Source organism: Onychostoma macrolepis, chromosome 22 (genome assembly GCF_012432095.1).
Source record: "Onychostoma macrolepis isolate SWU-2019 chromosome 22, ASM1243209v1, whole genome shotgun sequence".
In the NCBI taxonomy this organism is placed as follows: domain Eukaryota; kingdom Metazoa; phylum Chordata; class Actinopteri; order Cypriniformes; family Cyprinidae; genus Onychostoma; species Onychostoma macrolepis.
In genome coordinates this window covers 15148184-15169566 of record NC_081176.1, presented here as the reverse complement: position 1 = coordinate 15169566, position 21383 = coordinate 15148184, and the positions used below count along the sequence as shown (strand labels likewise).

The 21383-nt window shown below is 36.0% G+C and overlaps 1 protein-coding gene across 3 annotated transcripts in view; it reads left to right on the top strand.

Moving 5' to 3' along the window:
* Window positions 1–423: 423 nt before the first annotated feature.
* Window positions 424–21383, top strand: part of ptpn4b (protein tyrosine phosphatase non-receptor type 4b) — a 41964-nt gene continuing 21004 nt past the window's right edge. For 2 of the 3 annotated variants that reach the window (XM_058760510.1, XM_058760508.1), the window contains exons 1-7: window positions 424–766; window positions 8850–9004; window positions 13922–14029; window positions 14480–14522; window positions 14616–14694; window positions 15484–15528; window positions 15606–15658. In XM_058760510.1, coding sequence (XP_058616493.1) covers window positions 8867–9004; window positions 13922–14029; window positions 14480–14522; window positions 14616–14694; window positions 15484–15528; window positions 15606–15658 — 466 coding nt within the window. In that variant the 5' untranslated portion in view covers window positions 424–766; window positions 8850–8866. Of the gene's footprint in view, window positions 767–5241; window positions 5351–8849; window positions 9005–13921; window positions 14030–14479; window positions 14523–14615; window positions 14695–15483; window positions 15529–15605; window positions 15659–21383 lie in introns of those variants that run through there. The other variant, XM_058760509.1, reaches the window with a different exon arrangement.

The window sequence follows — 21383 nt, the reverse complement described above, 5'->3', positions numbered from 1 at the left end:
CTATGTCTAATAATGTAAAAAATGTAATAACAATATTTTCACATTATTTTTACATTATTACACTGAAAAAAACGATTCATTGAATTGACTCAATTTTTAAGGTAAGTGGTTGCAATCAATTTATTTTAGCTACATTTAAATAAATTTAGTTGGCTAACTTTCAACATATATATTTTTTTAATTAAATGTAGCTAAAATAAATTGTTTGCGACCACTAACCTTAATTTTTTTTCAGTGTAGATAGATAGATAGATAGATAGATAGATAGATAGATAGATAATGTAACACTATTTCTCTGGGTGAGAATTGAACCTATGTATCTGTGCATTCGAGGCCCCACCTCCGCGTTTCGGCCACGCCCCCACGGCAGACCTATGAGAATGTAGGCGGGGCATGAGCGGTTGCGCCATGTTAACGCTGCACGTTGCAGCCGCAGCAGCCAGTAGCAGCAATACAGAGACATATGCGGGATTATAGAGCTAAACCCGGCCAGCAGCCACAGAGAAGATTGCAATTGCGTGTGAGGCTTTTATTTAATGCACCGCACCCAAGAAGAAGCCAGGATTGCGTTCCCGTTTCGGAATTATTATTTATTACTGTGCCAGAGGCCCCTTGAATTGAATGTAATGTGAACATCTACAGCAATGTGGTTATTTTCCTGCAGATGAGCTGCCGTTTTGTCCTCCACCCCCCCCTCCTATTCTCCTTCCATCATAATTCAAGATCATCTTCAATTCACTGGACTCTCCTAGACCTGTATATGAAGGTAAGCATGCATTATGTTTGTATTTCTGTATTGGTGTCACCATTCATGCATGCATGCATGCCCTGTCTTCCTTTTTTATCCCATTGCATAGCAACCAAACCAGCCAATGCAAGCTTCCAGGTCCCTGAAATGATGCACAGGCAGAGGCATAAAGCGTGCATTCACCTTGCACGCTGATTTTAGGGACAGGTTTGCTTCGGATGCCATGCAAATGCCTTTATGTAACGTTCCGGGTTTAATTTCTGCTGCATGTCAAGATAATCCATCCATATGATGGCCAAAATGCATGCAGTGTCTGTGATTTGTGCAGCCGGGCAACATGGATTACATGCATAGTGTGTTTCGTTCTGTTCTGATACCTGGCAACCCTCTCAATGGCCTCTTTTCGAGATCCTTCAGCTGTCATGTGAGCGATATTTGAGCTTTTGTGTTTATTTAAGGTTTATGTCACATCTGTACATCTCAGCTGCTCCCCATTGTGCCTTCTTTTCTCTGCCACATCATTACATAACCTCAGCTCTCATCCTTTGCATGCAAATAATCTGCTTGCATACAGTTGGATCCATAGAAGACCTTATATTGGTGCAATGTATCACCATAAGGTTTGTTCTAATTGTTTTCTGGGCACTACGCATCTCCCCTGGTTGAGTCGGTGACATCATCTCCTGTTCTGTCCCCCTGGTGTGTGAGCGTGTGTGTAAGTGCGCATTCTTCAACAGACTGTAGTGCCAGATCTGGATGTGTGGTGTTCTTCTGATGATGCACAAAGCCCTTTTTCATGAGAAAATTGATGTGTCGTGTAACCATGTGTTCAGTTGAATGGTTTTTATTGCAGTAGGGTTGGATGTTTCTGTAAAGCTGGCTTTGGTTCAGGTGGAATAGGTAACTTGGATGGATGATGTGTCGCGTGAATGAATGAATGAATGAACGAATGCATGAATGACAGCCTGTTGGGCTGTTAGCATCTTTGTCTTCTCGTCTTCTAGCTCAGTGGTTCTCTACTGGTTTTGCTTCAGAACTTTGATCTTACGTTTGGATGTTTACAAGAAAAATTTCAAGTATGCATCCAATCATAAAAAATACTTGTAGTTTTAGCATGCAATTTTACTTGTAAAATGCGATTTGTGATGTCCAACAGTGTCCCGCAAGGTACTATTTTGGCCTGCCACTTGATGTTCAAAGCTCATCAGATATTTACAAGCAAAGTTTTAAGTATGCATGAAATTGTAAAAAAAAAAAAAAAAAAAATGTACACAGTTTTACTTGTAAAATGTTACTTGTAAGATCCAACCGTACCTTCTAAGGTACTATTTTGGGCTGGCACTCGATGTCTAATGCAAGAACTGCATTGGATATTTACAAGCATAATTTTAAATATGCATGCAATTGTAACAGAAAATACTTGTACAGTTTTAAGAATTTAAAATATTTTACTTATCGGGTCCAAAACTATCTTGTAAGGTCTGTTTTAGACTGCCACTTGACATTCGATGCAAGATTTTCTTTGGACGTTTAAAAGCAAAATTTTCAGTATGCGCAAAATGTAAAATAAAAATTACTTGTAAGATTTTAAGAATGCATTTAATTTTACTTGTAAAACCTTACTCGTAAGGCCCAGCGGTATGTTGGAAAGAATTATTTTTGGCTGCCAATTGACATGGTTTACAAGATCTGCGTTTGGCGTTTACAAGCAAAATTTTAAGTACACATGCATTTGTAAAAAAAAAAAAAAATTACTTATAATTTTTTAAAGAATGCATGCAGTTTTATTTGTAAGGTCCAACAGTGCCTTTGAAATTGAGCGAAATTGAGCAAAAACAGTCAATATTTTTTCTTAAATCTAAGTCATTTAATTTTAACTTCTTGTTTATTGAAATACTATTGTATAAAATCAGTGTCACATTGCAATCGTGTTGAAATTGATGTGCGGGCACGATTTTAGCCAGATTTTTCACTCGCCGACAGGTTTTGATAAATCGCCGCCAAATGCCCGAAATCGGCAGTAGCCCCTCACTGCAGAACAAAAGATCCAGAGGGCGGAGTTGGAACCTCATCCAGGGGGTGGAGATGGGTAGGTTTAGGGGTGGGGATGGGTGGGTTTATGGATCAGGGGGTGGAGACAGGTAGGTTTAGGTCTATGTAAGGTGGGAGGAGTTGTATCTAGATCCAACTCCACCCCCTGGATCTTGTGTTCTGCAGTGAGGACCATCTCGAAATCGGAGGCAAGTCGGTGCTCGTTCACGCGAGTGACAATCGCGCAGTGTGAATTATCAAAGACGCGATCTGAGAGAATCGCCGAACGCTGACACCCGTGAAATATTTGACATGCTAAATATCTGAAGTTCGGGGAGGACTTTTTTTTTTTTTTTTTTACATAGCAAGCCATTTACAAACAACGTGCCTACATTTTTGCATTAGAATATTCAGAACAGGCTAGATGAAGATGAAGAAGGGGCTAGGGTTTTTCCTGTAAATAATATTCTTTTATAAAGGACAATATATTTATTGCATTTTTCTTTTTCATCACTTTGAGGGCTTTTATAGGCTATAAGAAATAAACTCATTATAAAATGCACAAAACGTTGGTTTCACTTTCAAGTAGGCTACTTAGATTTGTGTATAAATATTTCCCAGCAGAAGTATGTTTGTTAACAAGTCAACTTTGTTAATTATTGTGTGTTCGGGGAGGATTTATAGACCATAAAATCAGCGTGTTCATGCGTTATTACCTAATCACTTCTCGCGTGCGTTTGGCTGTAGTTTGCGGACCAGACAGAGACAGAGTTGTCAAGTTGTAAAGTCATGCAGTGTGTAATGTCCTGTCGCCGATCTACACTGTAAAAACAATTCTGTAAAATTTACGGTAAAAAACCGGCAGCTGTGGTTGCCGGAATTCTACCGTAAATAATACGGTAGCAACATTTTAGGTTTTACGGTTTTAACTTAAATTTACAGTCAAATACCGTAATTTCATCAACTGATATAATGTTAATATACCAACCTATAGAAGTACTGAAATCTGTTTTGTACCTTTGAAATACACTGATAACCACCAAATGCAGGTGGTGATGAGAAAGTCACATGATGAACCAAAGCCCATCACAAGCAGCTTTTAAATAATAACACATATAGAAGGTGCACAGTGTCATTCACAAAAACATTAAACATCATGGTGAGACTCATTAAACTGAAATTTGCAATTAACATTCATTTAACAACATTAGATGTAACAAACAACCCTAATAAACATAACTGATAAGAAAAAACTAAGAAGAAACATTCAAGCAAAATTTGAAATGCAACTCAGGGAATCCTGGGAACGTCAATTTACAGTTTTTCCCTGTAAATTTTATATTCTTTTTCACTTCCAAAAACGGTATTTCACTGTAAAATTGTCTGAAATATCTATTACAGTTTTTCACCATATATATTAGGGGAACTTACCGTTAACCATTTAACAGGTTTTTACTGTGGCATTTTCACAGTTTTTAACCGTTAAAATTACGGTCATTTTTTACAGTGTGTCGTGAAATGTGAACACAGCAGCGACTGAATGCTACCCCAGATATTCGTGCAGTGTGAAAACAATGGTGATTCGATGACTTTGAAAATCGTGCAGTGTGAACTCGGCATGTGAACCGGTCGATTCCGATCACTGGCCGGTCAATTGGTGCATCTCTAAATTTTATTTGTAAAATTTTACTTGTAAGGTCCAACAGTGCCATAAAAAAGTGCTGTTTTGGACTCCTCCTTGATGTCTAATGCAAGATCTGCTTCCTGAAGCAAAATTAGTTGAGAACCACTGAACGGAAAATTTTACTCAGTCTATTTGTAAAATGTCCTTAAAATTGAGCATTCAAATGTGTTGGAAGATACAGTGAACTGCATATGTCCAATCAATCACAAAATTTCACTAAATTGAATGTTGTCAATTTTGTAAGTGCATAAATGACAACAGAAGTGTGATTTACCAGACTAACACGTGGAACGAATAGTAGGATAAATCTTGTTTTAGTATTGGCCAAATTACCAAGTAAATTTGTGGGAAAATGTCATAAATTTTGATTTAACACATGCAGTTGACGTCAACAACAAAATATTTTGGAATTTATATTTAAAAGTATATAATTTTATTAATGTTACTGACTTCCAGCATTTGTATTTTTTAATGATTTTCACAAATCTTAATCAGGGCACTAGTTGAGAACCTCAGTAGCTTATTATGCATTATAGGATAATAGTGGCTTCACCTTAGAGAGAAGGATGGAAATATTGGTTTAGGGGGCTGACCGTGAGTGTTTTTTGGGTGGGGGATAAACTCATTTTGTAACCCCACTGTCTGAGATCTTCTGAGGTGTTGGTGGTCTGAACCCCACTCAGCGGAAAATTGTAAATGTTTCGGTGTTTGTGGTATTCGATGACATCCGGGGAAACTTCTACAGAAGAGAAATGTTCCACCACCACACACTCTCTCACACGCACACGCACACACACACACATACACATCACATCACAGTTTAGCAAGTTATACAAAGAGATTATCCTTTCTGCATTGACACGCAGGACAAAGAAGGCTGTGCTGATGTAAGTATCAGATATGAACGTTATTTTTAGGACTGATTTGTGTTTTTGTGATCTTACGATTGGAAAATCTTTGAGGTTTTTGTTACTTCATATCTTTTCATTCTTCATCGTCGTGATAACAGTGACCATAAGAATTGAAGAGATCCTAAACAGTGATGCCTTTGTCTCAGAAGACTTGCTTTGTAAAGGTACGCTGGTGCAAATTTAGTCAAACGGATGTTAAAAGTTTAAGTATGCTATAACGCATTTGTTATTGATGGCACCTTTTGTCTGTTCAGTACCTTTCCATGTAGATTGTGTCGTAGATTAATGGTTTTAATCAGTTGGGTGGGGGAGTTTGAATAAGCGACTGTGACCGTCGAGAAAGGTCGCATGTTTGTTCCTACAGGTCATGAACTCTGACCCCCTGTTGTTTACACAGCTGCCTTTAAGTGTTATGGGAGCTTGTTTTGTACAGCATGAACATGTGTAAAGAAACTTAGGTGTGTCCATTTTTAGAAGCCACTAAAAAAGTGTAAAAATAAACCACGCCGGGAACTGTGAATGATAAATGAAACAAATGCCATTTCAAAGGGGAAGAGAAAGCTTGGTGGATCCTAAATAAAAACTTGACTTGTTTTATCTTATTTCTTTGTAAAAAACATAAAAGGATAGTTCACCCCCAAAAAAGACAATAATTTACAAACCCTCATGTCGTTCTAAGCCCATATGACTTTGATCTTCTGTGAAACACAAAAGAAGATATTTTGAAAAATGTTCTGGTGTTTTGTTTTCTGTCTTTACAATGGGGTCCAATGAGTTTTTGTTTGGACCCCATTGACTTTTCATTGTAAAAACAAAACACAAACATAAAACGGTGACGTTTTGTGTTCCAGGTTTAAACAAGGGTGAGTACCCTTTAAGTTCAACTGGTGAATGGTAGTCACCCTCTTCCCTGACCTTAGCACCAGTAAACGTGCTGCGAATGTGTTAAGCCAGTGTTCCTGGAAAGAGACTTTGTATACAACATCACATAAGCTCATAACCTGCTCCCCGTCAGCTGCCCTGTGGACAGATATGGTCCTTTCCTCCCAGATTGTGGTTACAACACACAGAAAAGCAATGTGAATGAAAAGGTCTTTCAAATAACAAGAAACAAAGACTCTAGATGGGGTGGCGTCGAGTCTGAGACCCTATGCAAAACTCTAGAAAAAACTCCTTAACGTAAGAGTTTTTGGCTCTAGATATTCTGCTCTAAAAAGTCCAGAGTGGGCTGTCTAGAGCTAATCATTCGAATGAGGGGGGTCTAAAGTCTGAGATCTTAGGCCCCGTTTACACTTGTGCGTTTTTTGAACTTTTGACTTTTGAAAACGCTGCTGACCCCGTTTTAGTTTGAAAACTTCGGGGTAGCGGTTCAGTGTAAATGGACCAAAATGGAGACTTTTGAAAACGATGGCGTGGCTGCCCACATTCTCTCTGCGTATCCTTGACGACCGTGTAAACAAATAGCATCATGCTCATTGTTGTACCCATAGATATGTATGGGTAGATTTCCCATTCGACCTCTCCAAGCACGTAGACTCATCCGCCATCTAAATAATAGGGAATCTACCTATACATATCTATGGTTGTACCTGCATAAATGGTCACGTGACATGCTTTTTAGGTTGTGTAGTGTAGAAACGTCAGTGTAGACGAGGATTGTTTTCATTCTAAAACGCCGTTTTAAAATGAACACGCACTAGTGTAAACGGGGCCTTATAGTGGGCCATCCGATACACTACTTTGATTTCTAGAGTGAAATGCTTAAAGCAAAAGAGTTTAGATTATCTTATGTATAGTTAAGTGTCCATTTTTACACACTTTTTTAGTTTTAGGTTTTGTTTTTGTCTTTTGACCATAATATCCCTTAGATTTAGTTGATATTTTGACATGTAAACTTCATTCATTTTAGTCAGTTTTTAGGGATGCTCCAAAATTGATTTTGTTTTACCAAAACACAGAAAACTAAATTTATGTTTTCATTTAGGCTGAAAAACAAATTTGGGTTATCAGGTAACTAAACTTTTTATGTTCTTCATCTAGGTTTGGTCCACAAAATAGATGCTGACACAGTTGAAGCATGTCATTGGAGAAGCATATAATGTAACATAATATAATGTAATATAATATACATACATATTTACATTATTTATTTATTTATGTTTCTGCTTTAACTTTTTTAGCTTTATGTTGGGTCAAATAAGGGAAAAAAATTAAAAATGAGAAGAAATAATTTAAAAAAAATTGTGTTTTAGTCAGTAAAAACCCTTTAGTTGTGAAGGAAGTTCAAAATTAAACCAAACATTTTCAGTTAACTTTGGACATCAACATTTAATGGCAAAATTGTTCATTTTTTATGCTCTTTTACGTCTTTAATTCATTATTTATTTAATGTTTTTGTGCATTGTTACAGAGTGCACATTCATAACAAGACTTGCATTTTCTGACTAGCATGTAACATAGCTTAAGTCCACTTGTGCGTTCGTAACATTATGTGCAATGAAAATTGTAATATTACATTTGTTGTGTATTTTTGTACTGATTAATTATATGTATATAAGATGTGTTTGGGGTTAATTAACCCACTAGCAAAGCGCTTCAGTTTACCAGTGTTCGTCATTAGTGAAAACATTGTTAGCATAGATAATATTTTGCGATATTTTCTCTTTTATCTTGTATTTTATACGTCAGCAGCGTTAATTATCACCTTAAAGTGCATTTTCGTTGTGTTGTCTTTGTTATCGCTGATGATATCAATATCAGAAATTAAATTCAATTAGGTGTGGGAGATTGTGGTTGTAAAATGCTACATCTCTTTTTGCTAGGAGTTCAAAGGAAGATTCATAGCGTTCTGCTTTGTAGAAATTCTTCTGATTTGAAATTGCTCGATCTTTTCTAATATAAATAGGTTTTCAACAAGGTATCTTTTGAGGGACTCTTCAGTGGGCCGATTGTCTTGAGGAATCTGAGAGCTGGCCGAACGTGACCTTATTTGCTTTGAGAAGAGCGTTTAATATCAGTAAAACCTTGAATGAAAGACTTCAATATTAGAGGATGAATGTCAGCGGTTTTAGAAGCTGAATTAGGTTAGCTCACAGAGGGGGAAAAAAGTAAATATATTAAGCTATTTCCTTTCGTGAGTTGTATGAATCCGAATTATCTTGACACCAACCCTGAACTCTATTTCCTTTACGAGTTTCTTCAATTGAAAGACTATTTTCTAAGTGGCTTGTTCTGATTTTTGCCTTCCCGTCTCTACTTGTAGAACCTGAAAGCTAAAATCTTTAAAACATTTTCCCTGCTCGCTTTTATTATGTTTACAGGAACTTTTAGGTGGAGTACAGATTAATGTTTGTGAATGATGTTTGCCGTAGGATCACGTGGGCTTGTGTGTGCATGTGTGTTTTACACTGCTTAATAACGTTTACCGTGGTCAGGTGAGCGTTTTGGTGACCTTTAGCCTCTGTGTGTTTCTCAGACGGAGTGGGGACCGTAATGACCGCACGCTTCCGGTTGCCTGCTGGCAGATCTTACGATGTGGGAGCGTTGGAGGAGGCCAGAGAGAGACAGCACGTGCAGGTGGTGTGTAACGTTTTACTGCTGGACAACACAGTACAGACCTTCAGTGTCAATGTGAGTATACACACGTTCATTCATGTATGTGTAACATCGGTGAAGGAATAGTTCATCCAGAAAATTTTGGTTACTCACCCTCAGGCCAAGATGCAGTTTGCAATGCAGTGAATGGGTGCCGTCAGAAAGAATGAGAGTCCAAACAGATGATTAAAAACACCACTCTAGTCAAATCATTGTTTCCGGCAAAAATATGAGTCCTCTATCCATAATATCGCTTTTTCCAGTGAAAATGTCATCTTGTCTGAATCAGGAGAGAAATATGCACAAATCAAGCACCAAGTGAAAATAGTCTGAAACTGTTCTAAACAAATATGTTGGTGGATTTTGATGTGTTATTTGAATGATATTATGGGTTATGGGCTTGTGTTTTAGTCAGATGCAACTGTTTGACGTTAACGTCTTAATGATGGTTTTGTTTCTTACAAACACACAGCAATTTGGTTCTCAAGGTGTTAATTGATGGACTGGAGTGGTGTGGATTACTTGTGGATTATTGTGATGTTTTTATCAGCTGTTTGGACTCTTATTCTGACGGCACCCATTCACTGCAGAGCATCCATTGGTGAGCAAGTGATGAAAAGGTCCTTGCACACTGAGTTCGAAATTTACATATGCATTTTTTTTTTTTCTTCGTGTTCGTCATCCTTTCCTGTCAAAATGCTTACTACGGATGCGTAAACGCAGAAAATCGAACCTGGTCTGATTTTTTAAAAAAAAATTCTATTTTTATTTTTTATTATGACGGGTGAAAGTTTCAGAGGCAATGTGTCAACAACATGAGGTCGTATTTATTTTTAGTTTTTTGGTGAACTGTTTCTTTAATTAAGCTAATCCACCCTCAGCACTAGTTATTATTAAGTGTTCAGGGCCCGTATTTATCAAGCTACTCAAAGTGCCATTTTAGTCTTAAGTGCTGAGAATTCATGAAATTTACTCCTACTTTCAAATTTAAGTATAAAAGCAAGTTTCAAATTCAAATTTCTTAAAGCTAAGAATCACTCTTACTCTCCCAGTTATTTGAGACTACTCGAGAGGTCTCTCAAGTGGTTAGGAGTTGCCAGCAGGGGCTTGTGATGGTGCTGAGGAGACAGAGACGTGCGCAAATCTTTCAGCAGAGGAAGAATGTTCTCAATGTTTGGTGACAAGCAGTTAATCAAACGGTTACATTTCCTCAGTTATTCAAAACAAGCAAAGAACATTTACATTAAATTTTTACATAAGAATTTTTTTTCACTCAAGTCAAAATTCTTAGCAGTGTTCTTGAGAGTAATGCTTAGAGGCTTGATAAATACTGGCCCAGAGCTTAGATTTTCATCTGGTGGATAACAAAACAGGCAAAAAATCCTGTAAACTTACACTGAAGGTCACAGGGTGGATTTTTTGGACTTTGGCCAATAACAAACCATCTGTCCATCTAACAACCACTCAGAACCCTTCCAGCAAGATGCTAAAAACCAATCAGAATGCCTTAGCAGCTGCATAGCAACGCCCTGGCAACCACTCAAAACACTCTGGGATCTTGGCAGTAGGCCAACATCACTCGCAATCACTTCAGAAAATGCAAACATCTGCTTTAATTCAACAGTATTTCAATACTAACTTAATAAGATTGCAATTGTTTTTATTTTGTGCTTTTGGCAGAAAACCAAGCTCTGAATTCAGTCGCAAGTTCAATGATGTTTTTTTCATTTTGTAGGTCTTGGGTGAATATAGATCCTAATATTTCAACAGTGTTCTTCTGTTTTAAGCATCTCTTTGGATGTTGAAAAGAGCCAAAGTTTCTTTCTCTGGAATCCTACAGAAACTTCTTTAAGGGTTCAGAAGGGCTTTAAGGAATGCTTTAATATTCTTGAAAATCTTTAGAAATAGGTCTACATGGTTTAAATGTTCTTCATAAACCTTTTGAAGAACTTATAGCAGAAGGACTTATGAAGAAAATTTTTAAATCTTTGAGAACTACATGATGCACATTTTTCCCCTCAGACGTGTAGTTTAAAACACAAAATACATGTCATTCCAAGCTTGTATGATTTTCTTTCTTCTGTGGATGGAACATGAATGAAGATATCTCAGCTGCTCTTTTCCAACTAACCAAAATGTTGGCTGTCAAGCTTCAAAAATGTCCAAAGAGCAACATTAAAAGTTGTCCGTAAGATTTGTGCACTACATTTTAAAGGGGTCATATGATGTTGCTAAAAAGAACATTATTTTGTGAATTTGGTGTAATGCAATGTGTTTACGTGGTTTAAGGTGCAACAAACACATTATTTTCCACATACTGTACATTATTGTTGCTGGTTTATGCCCCGCCTTTCTGAAACGTGTCAATTTTCACAAAGCTCATCGTTCTGAAAAGTGTGGTGAGCTCTGATTGGCCAGCTATCCAGTGCGTTGTGATTGGTCGAATACCTCAAGCATGTGACGGAAAGGTTACGCCCCCTTACCGTATTTGGAAACACACAGTGTCTCCATGACATGGCAGCGGCAACAATACTACAGCGAGAAGAAAAGTTACACTGCCTTTCTTTGCGTAAACATTTGGGCGGTGTTTCGCAAATCTTCCCACACAGTGACATAGATATGTGAGGGCGTGTTTGAATGAGGCATTTTAGGACGGCGTGGTCGAGTCTTAACTTTTATAAAGAATATCTCTTTAGGCTTGAGACTTTAGTCTTTGCAACTATATGGATCTTACATATGCACTAACAGCTTGTAATACTCCAAAGACAAAGGAAAACTTGAAATTGCATTATATGACCCTTTAAGTCATACAAACAGATTGAAATTTAAGCTGTTTTTGCACATTGAAAAACAGAGCAGCTTGAACATTCAGCAAATCATCTTCATTTGTGTTCCACAGAAGAAAGAAAACTTACAGATTTGGAATGACGTGTGACAATGCTGACAGGACTTTTATTTCTGACTGAACTGTTCTTTCAAAAACAGTGAGCACACGTTTTAGAGTTGGGTGGATAATGATCTTCCGGAGGTTGCTAGTTCAAGCCTAGGTAGAGGTGACCCAGAAACCGCAAAGTAACTGATGTCTGACTTTTGCTGTGTCAGCGTTTCACTTCTCAGTTGCATCGCTGCAGCTAAGTGTGCAATAAATTGGTTTGGATGAAAAATGTCTGCTAAATGGCAGGTCCGTAAGAATCACCACAGGAGACCAGCCGTCTGTGAGGTACAATAGAGGCTGACTGGAGTTATGCGATGTGGCGGCTGGGGTTGGTTTTGCGTGTGCAGCTCACAGTGGCTGTTTCGGGCAGATGCTTCACATTCCTGGGTTGGACAGAAGCGTGTCCTGAGGCCATGGCTGTCATGATCATACATGCTACATAGATCGTCTGGGCTGAAGGGTTAAGCTAGCTTGGAAAAGTTTGTCTATTAAAACTGCCTCAAATTCAGAGGAGGATGTACTCGTAGTCTAAAGTTTTACAGTAAGGTAATACAGTAAGTTTACTGTAGTTACTGTATTTTGCACACAAAAACATAAATTGTGTAAATACTATATTTTTGTCTGAATTCTATTTAAAAAAAAAACATGTTATTGCTATGGTACTTAAACATGGTGTTGTAATGACTGAAAAAATTTAAAGCATTAAAGTCATTAATCTCATCAAAAAAATACATTACTTAATTACTTGCTTAATTTTCAAGCAAAAGTGTATTTTCTTTTCTTTTGGTTTTATTTGTTCTGGTTTTGTTTTTTGTTTTGCTTTGGTTGTTCTGGTTTGGTTTGGGGTTTGGTTTGGGTTTTGTTCGGTTTGTTTTGGATTGTTCTGATTTTTTTTTTCTTCGTTCTGGGGTCCGTTCTTCGTACGTCGCTAACTCCGTTAGCTGGATTTGATTGTTGACGATTTCGCTTGATCTTGGATTGGTTGGTTCTTCGAAGCTCATCCCGGAGTTGCTGTCATAGCAACGGGTCCGTAAGCTTAAACCTGCTCGGGAGCAGGTTTATTTCATGTAAACATGATTAGATTGCATCTTTTTAAGCAGAATTTATCCTTAAAATCTATCCCAGCTAGCGTTACTTTATTACAAGAGTACCCTACTGATCCAGGGACGATAATTTAAAATAATAATAATTAAAAAATTAATTTGAAAATAATATAGCAATGTAATAATATAATATAACTATGTTGTGTAGTCTATAATACTATAGACACAGCCAGTTTTACTCATTAAAAGATTTATTAGTGATGAAATAATTTTCATTATTTGATCAGTTATCAGGATCTTTCAAATCATCTCAGATGTAATAAACGACGTACGAAGAACGGGCCCCTGGTTTGGGTTGGGTTTGTTTTGGTTTTTGGTTTGATTTGTTCTGGTTTTGTTTTGTTTTGCTTTGGTTGTTCTGGTTTGTTTTGGTTTTGGTTTTGTTTGTTTTGTTGTTTTTGTGGTTTTGGTTTTGTTTGGTTTATTTTAATTTGTTCTGATTTAGGTTGGGTTTGGTTTGATTTTTGTTTTGGTAGTTCTGGTTTTTTTTTTTTTTTTCTTTTTTTGGTTTTTGGATTTGGTTTGATTTTTGTTTTTTTGGTTTGGGTTGGTTTGTTTTGGTTTTTGTTTCTGTCATTTTTCTGGGTTTTTTTTTTTCTGGTTTGGTTTGTTCTGGTTTCATTTGTTTTGTTTTTTTCTGGTTTGGTTTTTGTTTGTTTTGTTGTTTTTTTTGTGGTTTGGGTTTTGTTTGGTTTATTTTGGTTTGATTTGTTCTGGTTTGTTTTGGTTTTTGCTTTGGTTTGTTCTGGTTTAGGTTTAGTTTGTTTAGTATTTTGTTTTGTGTGTTCCTTAGCTTTAGCTTTGAGTCTTGTATTTTGTGGTTTTATGTTTTCTTATGTTTTTATTTGGTGTGCTTTCTTTAGTTTTAATTTAACAGTCCAAAACTGATATCAAAATATGTTCTGTCTCTTGTAGAAGCAAGATCCGGGGCGAATCTTGTTGGACGTAGTGTATAAACACTTGGAGCTAACAGAGCGAGACTATTTTGGCCTTCAACTAGCAGACGACTCTTCTGACAGCCAGGTAGATGCTCACCTGTCACTCAGTTGTCGCCGTCGGCAACAGATCACCCATAAACCCTTGTTCATTCAAGCAGCACAACATGTCAACCTGAAAATTTGTATTTTTTGCATAACAGCAATTAGAAAGATGCAAAAATATTATCCCTTGAACCTTGTTTATTATTTATAGTGAGCAGTTTGGCAGTTATTTTGGTTTCTACACACACAGTGTCAGTACAAACAGGAAAGTTCATTCTCAGGTCACATATTGAAATGCTGATTTCTGTTTCAGCTCGTAGTAAAACAAGGTGAATGTTTAATACATTGCATTTGATGTTGTTCGGTTTTGATTCGACGAGCAGATTTGGTGACTTTCACATCGCTGAGCTGATATTTTTAGCAGTTTGTGTGTTCATCGTGAAAATGTTGAGTAGAAAGTGTCCTAAATTTTGGTTATGACCGTGTGTTTCAGAGGTGGCTGGACCCAAATAAACCTATTAGAAAACAGCTCAAAAGTAGGTCATGTTTTACAATTTTTTAAATTTGAAGGTGTTTGTTTTGAAGTGTCAGTATAAAATGTTCTGATTGTAATTATTTTTCATTTTTAGGGCCATCTCCACATAATCTGAGGTTTAGAGTGAAGTTTTTTGTGAGTGACCCTAGTAAACTACAAGAAGAGTACACAAGGTACAGTTTAGTTTTTAGTTTTTTTACATTTCTCCACATATGCTGTGCTGGGTCGATTACTTACAAATTGTAGTCTGCTACTGATTAAAAATGACATGATAAAGATTGAAGTCAGTAATGTAATCTAGATTACTCATATTAGGTAATGTATTCTGACTACTTTTTGTTTACTTCTAAAGTACTTTTGAACTAACTTGTTTATACCTTTAAATGGGATTATTGTTAAATAACAAATCAACTAAGAGAAATAAAATATATGACCATTAACTGACATCAGAGAACATGCAAATGTATTGTTAAATTACTGAAATATTAACTTAAGGGGTTTGACAAGCAAAAAAGTTTGGGAATCCCTGTGTCACTTAAACAAACATTTATAAATTTGAAAAGAGCAATGACATTGTCAAAGTCTTCCAGGTTTTAAATATTTTGTTGTTATAACAAAATTTGTTATTATATTATTAATAATTTACAGCCATTGTGTGAATACTTTATAATCATGTAATCCATAAAACGTAACTGCAATCTAGTTATGAGTGTTTAAAAATGTAATATAATTACAAGTACTACATTTTTGGAATCTGATTATGTAATCCAGATTACATGTGATCAGTTACTACCCAGTTTTGCACATATGACAAGTAAAATTCTAAGTATATTATATAATATAATAATTACATAACTTAACTTATATCTGTGTAAATAGTAAAAAAAAAAAAACATTTTCTCTGTCTGGATGCTTATTACGGATCTAACAATAATTTTGTTTGTGATATTTATTTGTTGCAGGTATTTGTACTTTTTGCAACTGAAGCAGGATATTCTGAGTGGCAGGTGAGTTTATTTATTAAAACTATTTATTTTTCCTCCAAAAGCAAATCTCATACAACACTTTACTTTCTGTTTGCTAGACTTCCTTGCCCACAAAATACTGCAGTTCTTCTGGCTTCTTATGCTGTTCAGGGTAAGTATTACAGCTTATTTATGCACTAACAATTAGTGATCCTATGGGTTTTTCAGTGCCAATGTCTATAAAGCATTGTAATAGCAAATAAATATGAGGAATAATGAGGTTTTCTGTTAATCGGGCGTTTTTTATTTTAAATGTTAAAGCTGTAATGCATTATCCTAAGTACGTACTTGCCATCCATGATGGTTTACACGTCAGTTTGAATGAAGCAGATTTTGAGGAACTGATTGCAAACTCTCTGACCTGTGTGTGTGTGTGTGTGTGTGTGTGTGTGTGTGTGTGTGTGTTTGTTTGGCTGGTGATATAACCATCCGCAAAGGATGAACAAAAGCTGTACACTTTGCCAAATAGTCCATGATCTGCCTTTTGTCTCTTTCCTGTCCCTGTCTGACCCATTTCCAGTAATAAGGCTGAAAAATGTGTCTAGTGCAGATTTATTACATAATCAACAATCTGTTGTGGTAACCGGTCATGTTACACTCACCACAGCTGGTGTGTTTAACTAGTAGCTTCACATTTGATTATTATGGAACGGCATAACTAATCGCATAAGTTTCCTGGTTTTGTTAGGTTTTTTGCAATTGTATCGTTTTGTATTAATTCTTGGCTTTAATTTTCTTTTTTTAATTTTGCGTTATTGGCTGTTTTGTTGTGCACACTCATTTCTGCCTAGTTTTCATTTTAATTACCTATTTATCTAAAATAACCATACAAATAATTTAATAACACTGTTAAATAACACTGTTTTATTCTTCAATTCTTCAAATTATAGTGTTGAGATTAATGTACATTTATGTACATAAGCCGCTCCCGCTGAGTTTCTGACCATTACCGCCCACTCCTGCAACGTGTGTCCCGCTCCCGCAAACATTCTATATTGTATATCATTTTCACGATATTAATATGTGGGGTTTCGATTTCGCGATCACGCGCACTCTGTGTAAAGTGAGCACATCTTTACAGTGCGTGAATAATTATTAGGCCCGTTGATATTCTGATCATATTTTTTTCCAAGCACATTTTACCAATTCCAAACCACATCGATCTTAATAACTACTATTAATTTTGTATTTAATCATTTATAAGTGATATATAATTGTCCATGAAGGCTGGAAGTGAAAAACTCCTTATATTCATGTGTACAGAATTATTAGGCACGTTTTCTTTTACAGATAAAATGAGCCAAAAAAGAGATTTAACTGAAAAGTCAAAAATTATTAAATCCCCAATGAGAAATATTCAAAACTAATGCAATACAGAAATTGTAAAGTTAAGACATGACCATTGGTCAGTGAAATGCTCAATGGGTCAGCAGGGTTAGACAAAAACAGGTGGAGAAGAAAAGACGCACAGTAACTGCAAAATAATTAAGAATTAATGTGAAGAATTAGGTGTAAACCGTCAAACTTTAGTCTCCAGCACCATCATTTTCCAGAACTTCCTGGAGTCTCCAGAATTACAAGGTGTCAAGTTCTCAGAGACTTTGCTTGGGTAAAAAATCCTAAAAAAATGACCCTCACTTAAGAATAACATGCTGAAGTGTTGTGAAATACATGAAGACAAATTTTTATAGGCTGTATAGACGGATAAGTTGAGAGTGACTCTTGAAGGACCAGCACCACATCCTCTTGTGCCACTGTTTGAAGAATTTATCTTCCAGAATAGCAGTAAGTTTTAGGAGCTCATTTTTAGTCAATCTCTGCAAGACAGACTTTTCAGGATAGGAGATGGAATAAAAATGAACTCCCAGAACTTACTGCGACATGGAGATAAGGAGAAAATGTAGAACTTGGAAAAATAATAAAAACAGCTTAGTGAAAACCGTTTAAGTCCTTTTTTTTTTTTTTTTTTGTTCTTTATTATTATTATTTTTTTGTTGTTGTTGCAGATTTGCACATGTACAAGGTTTCAAATGTTCATGACATATTTTTTAAAAATATTGAAATTTTGAGCAGCTGCATGTTTGAGCACCTGCATTCCTCTCGGGCAAAGATGAAAAATAATAATTTTGACTTATTTATTAATGAGTAACGTCTTTATTGAGAGAGTGTGCAAATTTTTAATGTTAACAGGTTTTACAGTGTTATTACAACATTTAACCACTTTTTATTAATTTAAAAGTTGGGAAATTATTTCAAATTTAATTCTTGTACAAGAACTACAGCAAAAACCAGTTTGCATATTTTATCAATATTTTAGAAATTGTATTTGAATATTACCAGTATTAACTTCATTGAATTTTATTAAATTCCTTTGAACACGGCTGCTCAAAACGGTATAATTTTATGAAACCTACACATTCAAAACATTATTACTCTAAAATTTTTTATGTAAATGTTAAGTGTAAGTAAAATGTTTAGTACTGCAAGGTCTTTCATGACACTACATATGCTGGCGTGTGAATTTGATAGGTGCTTGATATAAAATAAATGGTGCTTAAAGTCCTTGAAAGTCCTTGAATCTGGTGTTCATGAAAGAGTGGGAACCCTGTGTACAACTTACTGTATTTATTTTATTGTTTTGAGAAAATTGTACAAAATTATTTAATGTTACAAATTATAATGTTAAGATAAATTTACTTGCAACTTTATTTTTAGTGTTTAAATTTTTTTGTGGAGAAAATTGTACAATTGTTTAAAGGGGTCATAATCAGGGCTCGCAAAATCGCTAGCCCGACGTCCCGGGGCTATTGTGTTTTCCAGTCGGGCTACCAAAATGTATCACTGCCTGCCCGACGGGCTCCTTAAATACAGATCTCCCGCGGGTCCTTAAAAACTCTGAAAGTGAGTTGTATCAAACTTAAGGCCATAAAAAGTTTAAAAAATGTTAAATGGTGTAAGAAATGTCTTAATTATAATTTCAAGAGGTCTTACAGTTGGGGACGGAAAGACAAGAGTCGCGATACGGCAGGATTAAACTTCAAAAGGCAATGATGTCATTGAATAAATATGAGCGCTGCACGTTTCAAGTCAAAACGCGGCGCGGATGTCTTTATGTGAATGTCTCTGAAGGGAACCGACTGTCCTCAGAAACGTGTGGTTGGCATTTTAATTTCATTTTACCTATAATTCCTGATAAAGCAGCGTTTATGAGCTCTGAGCTGCTTTGTGTACAGCGTTTCCGGGGAAACCGCAATATTTCAGCGCTCCTAAAGCGCCACCTCGTGGCAGAGAATGAATTTGCATTTCCAATAAGCCTTTCTTACTGTTTATGGTCAAATCAATGCAAATATCAACTCATGTTTTTACGCAACAAACACATAGAGTTGTAAATGAGAAAGAAGTTGATGTGCCTTCTAAAAATCTAAACAATTAAGACAGTAATATTTATACGTTTTAAATTAACAATTTATATGTTTGATTGATCCCTTTTCATAAAAGCGGCCTATAGCCTGAAACGCTGTTGTATAAGATTTTTGTTTTGTGAAACCTGTATCTGAACTGTAAATCATGTAATTTTATGGCTCAAAACTGTATGTTACCATAGACATTGTCCAACCCCGCTCATTCTGTGTTCATTTTACTTGTGCAGCTCTTAAAATGGGTCATAAATTAAATATATTTTTAGAAAATTCTGCAGATACCCTGTAAATAGTGAAATAAAATTCCTTCCTTCATATTTGTTGATATTTGTGTATTGAAAATATTTTTGATTGACATTTAAACTCCTATCTGATTTTCTATATTAAATAAATAAAAGAAAAGAAAAGAAAATAGTAATTTTTTAATTCGGGCTAGTTAATTAATTTTCGGGCTACCAAAATCTGAAGAGTACCTGCCCGAAGGGCTACCAGGGATTTTGAAATTTTGCGAGCCCTGCATATGATGCGATTTCAAGTTTTCCTTTATTTTTGGAGTGTTACAAGCATTTTGTGCATAGATAAGATCTGTAAAATTGCAAAGATTAAAGTCTCAAACCCAAAAAGATATTCTTTATAAAAGTTAAGACTCTGCCACGCCCTCCTAAAATGGCTTATTCAAACGCGCCCCCACATGTCTACGTCACGGTGTGGGAAGATTTGCATAACACCACACAAACTTATATGCAGTGAAAGAAGGCGTAACTTTTATTCTCGCTGTAGTATTGTTGTTGCTGCTGCCATGTCGTGGAGACGCTGTGTTTCGTTGTGAAAACAAAAGTACTTTGTTTGGCCTTCCAAATTAGTACACAACTAAAAATCAGTGGTTAAGTTATATTTACAACACTGTTCCAGAACAGTACAACCCAAATATTCGAGTGTGTGCAGCGCATTTTACAGAGGACTATTTCCTGATCCTGGGAGAGAGTAGCCTACAATGTGAACACTATGAATGGCTGTGAACACAGTGGGGCAATTCCAACTTTGTAAAGACAGTCTGGTGCTTCTGACTCACAGCCTGTAAGTATGTTTCGATATTTAAAGATTTTGCCACTGACTATTCAAATGCGAGTTTTGAGCTGTGTAGAGTAGTAGGGGTGTAACGATAAATTGATTAATGGATCGATTCTGTGATTTTCCTAATGCATCCCGATTCTCCCTTGAATCGATTCTGAACTTAGTTTTTAACAGCAGATGGCGCTCTAGGCTAGTTTTTAACTGCACACTGAAATGCTCACGAAGAAGAGCGCTTGTGTGTTCAACTGAGTGGTTAAATGTACTTGCACCTCTGCTTTTATGCTTTTATGACGCACGATTAATGTAAACACATCCCACTGTCGACACTCTTGTAATTCGCTTCAACCTTTTTGAACTTTATGAATGATTATTTTAAGTTCAAGTGGTGTATGTGTAAGGAACTGAAAGCAAGCATGCAGTGCCATCTGCTGTTAAAACTAAGCTCAGTCGATTTGAGAGAGAATTGTGATGCATTAGATTAATCGATTTATCGTTACACCCCTATAGAGTAGTGCTTATTGTTTGTCGTTTCTCCGATCACAAAAGCAGACATGATAATGTTTATGCGGCGCAACGCGTAAAAAGACCGTATGAGTCATTTATAATCAGTAATTATGTCCTCACTGAATGCAACAAATGCCTCGTTTGTAATGGGTTTTATTGTTTTAGTCTTGTCGCGCCGGGTCACGGCATCACACACAACATGGTAAGGGGGCGTAACATTTCCGTCACACGCTTGAGGTATTCGGCCAATCACAACGTACTAGATAGCTGGCCAATCAGAGCACGCCTCACTTCTCAGAACGATGAGCTTTGTAAAAATCGGCGCATTTCAGAAAGGTGGAGCATAGAGGAGCAACAATGCACAGTATGTGGAAAAATTTTTTGAAACGTAAACACATTGCATTACACCAAATACACAAAATAATGTTCTTTTTAGCAACATCATATGACCTCTTTAATGCTTCAATGTACAGTATAATGTTAAGATAAATGTCCTTGCGACTTTGTTTTCAGTGTTTTTTGTAGAAAATTCATTATTAAAATTGTGTAATATTGTGTATAATGCTTTAAATTATAATGTTCAGGTAAATTTACTTTCACTTTTTCAGTGTTTTTTTATATTATATAGAAAATTATTTTGAAAAATGTTTTATGCTTCAAATGATAATGTTAAGATGAATGTAATTGTGATAACATTTTTAGTGTGGTTTTTCTTTTAAGAAAATTGAGATAAAACAAAATAAAATTGCATGTCAGTTTATCTCAACATTATGGTCTGAAGCATTAAGCAATTTTGTACAAATTCTCTCAAATGAAAAAGTCGGGAAAAGTCGCAGGGAT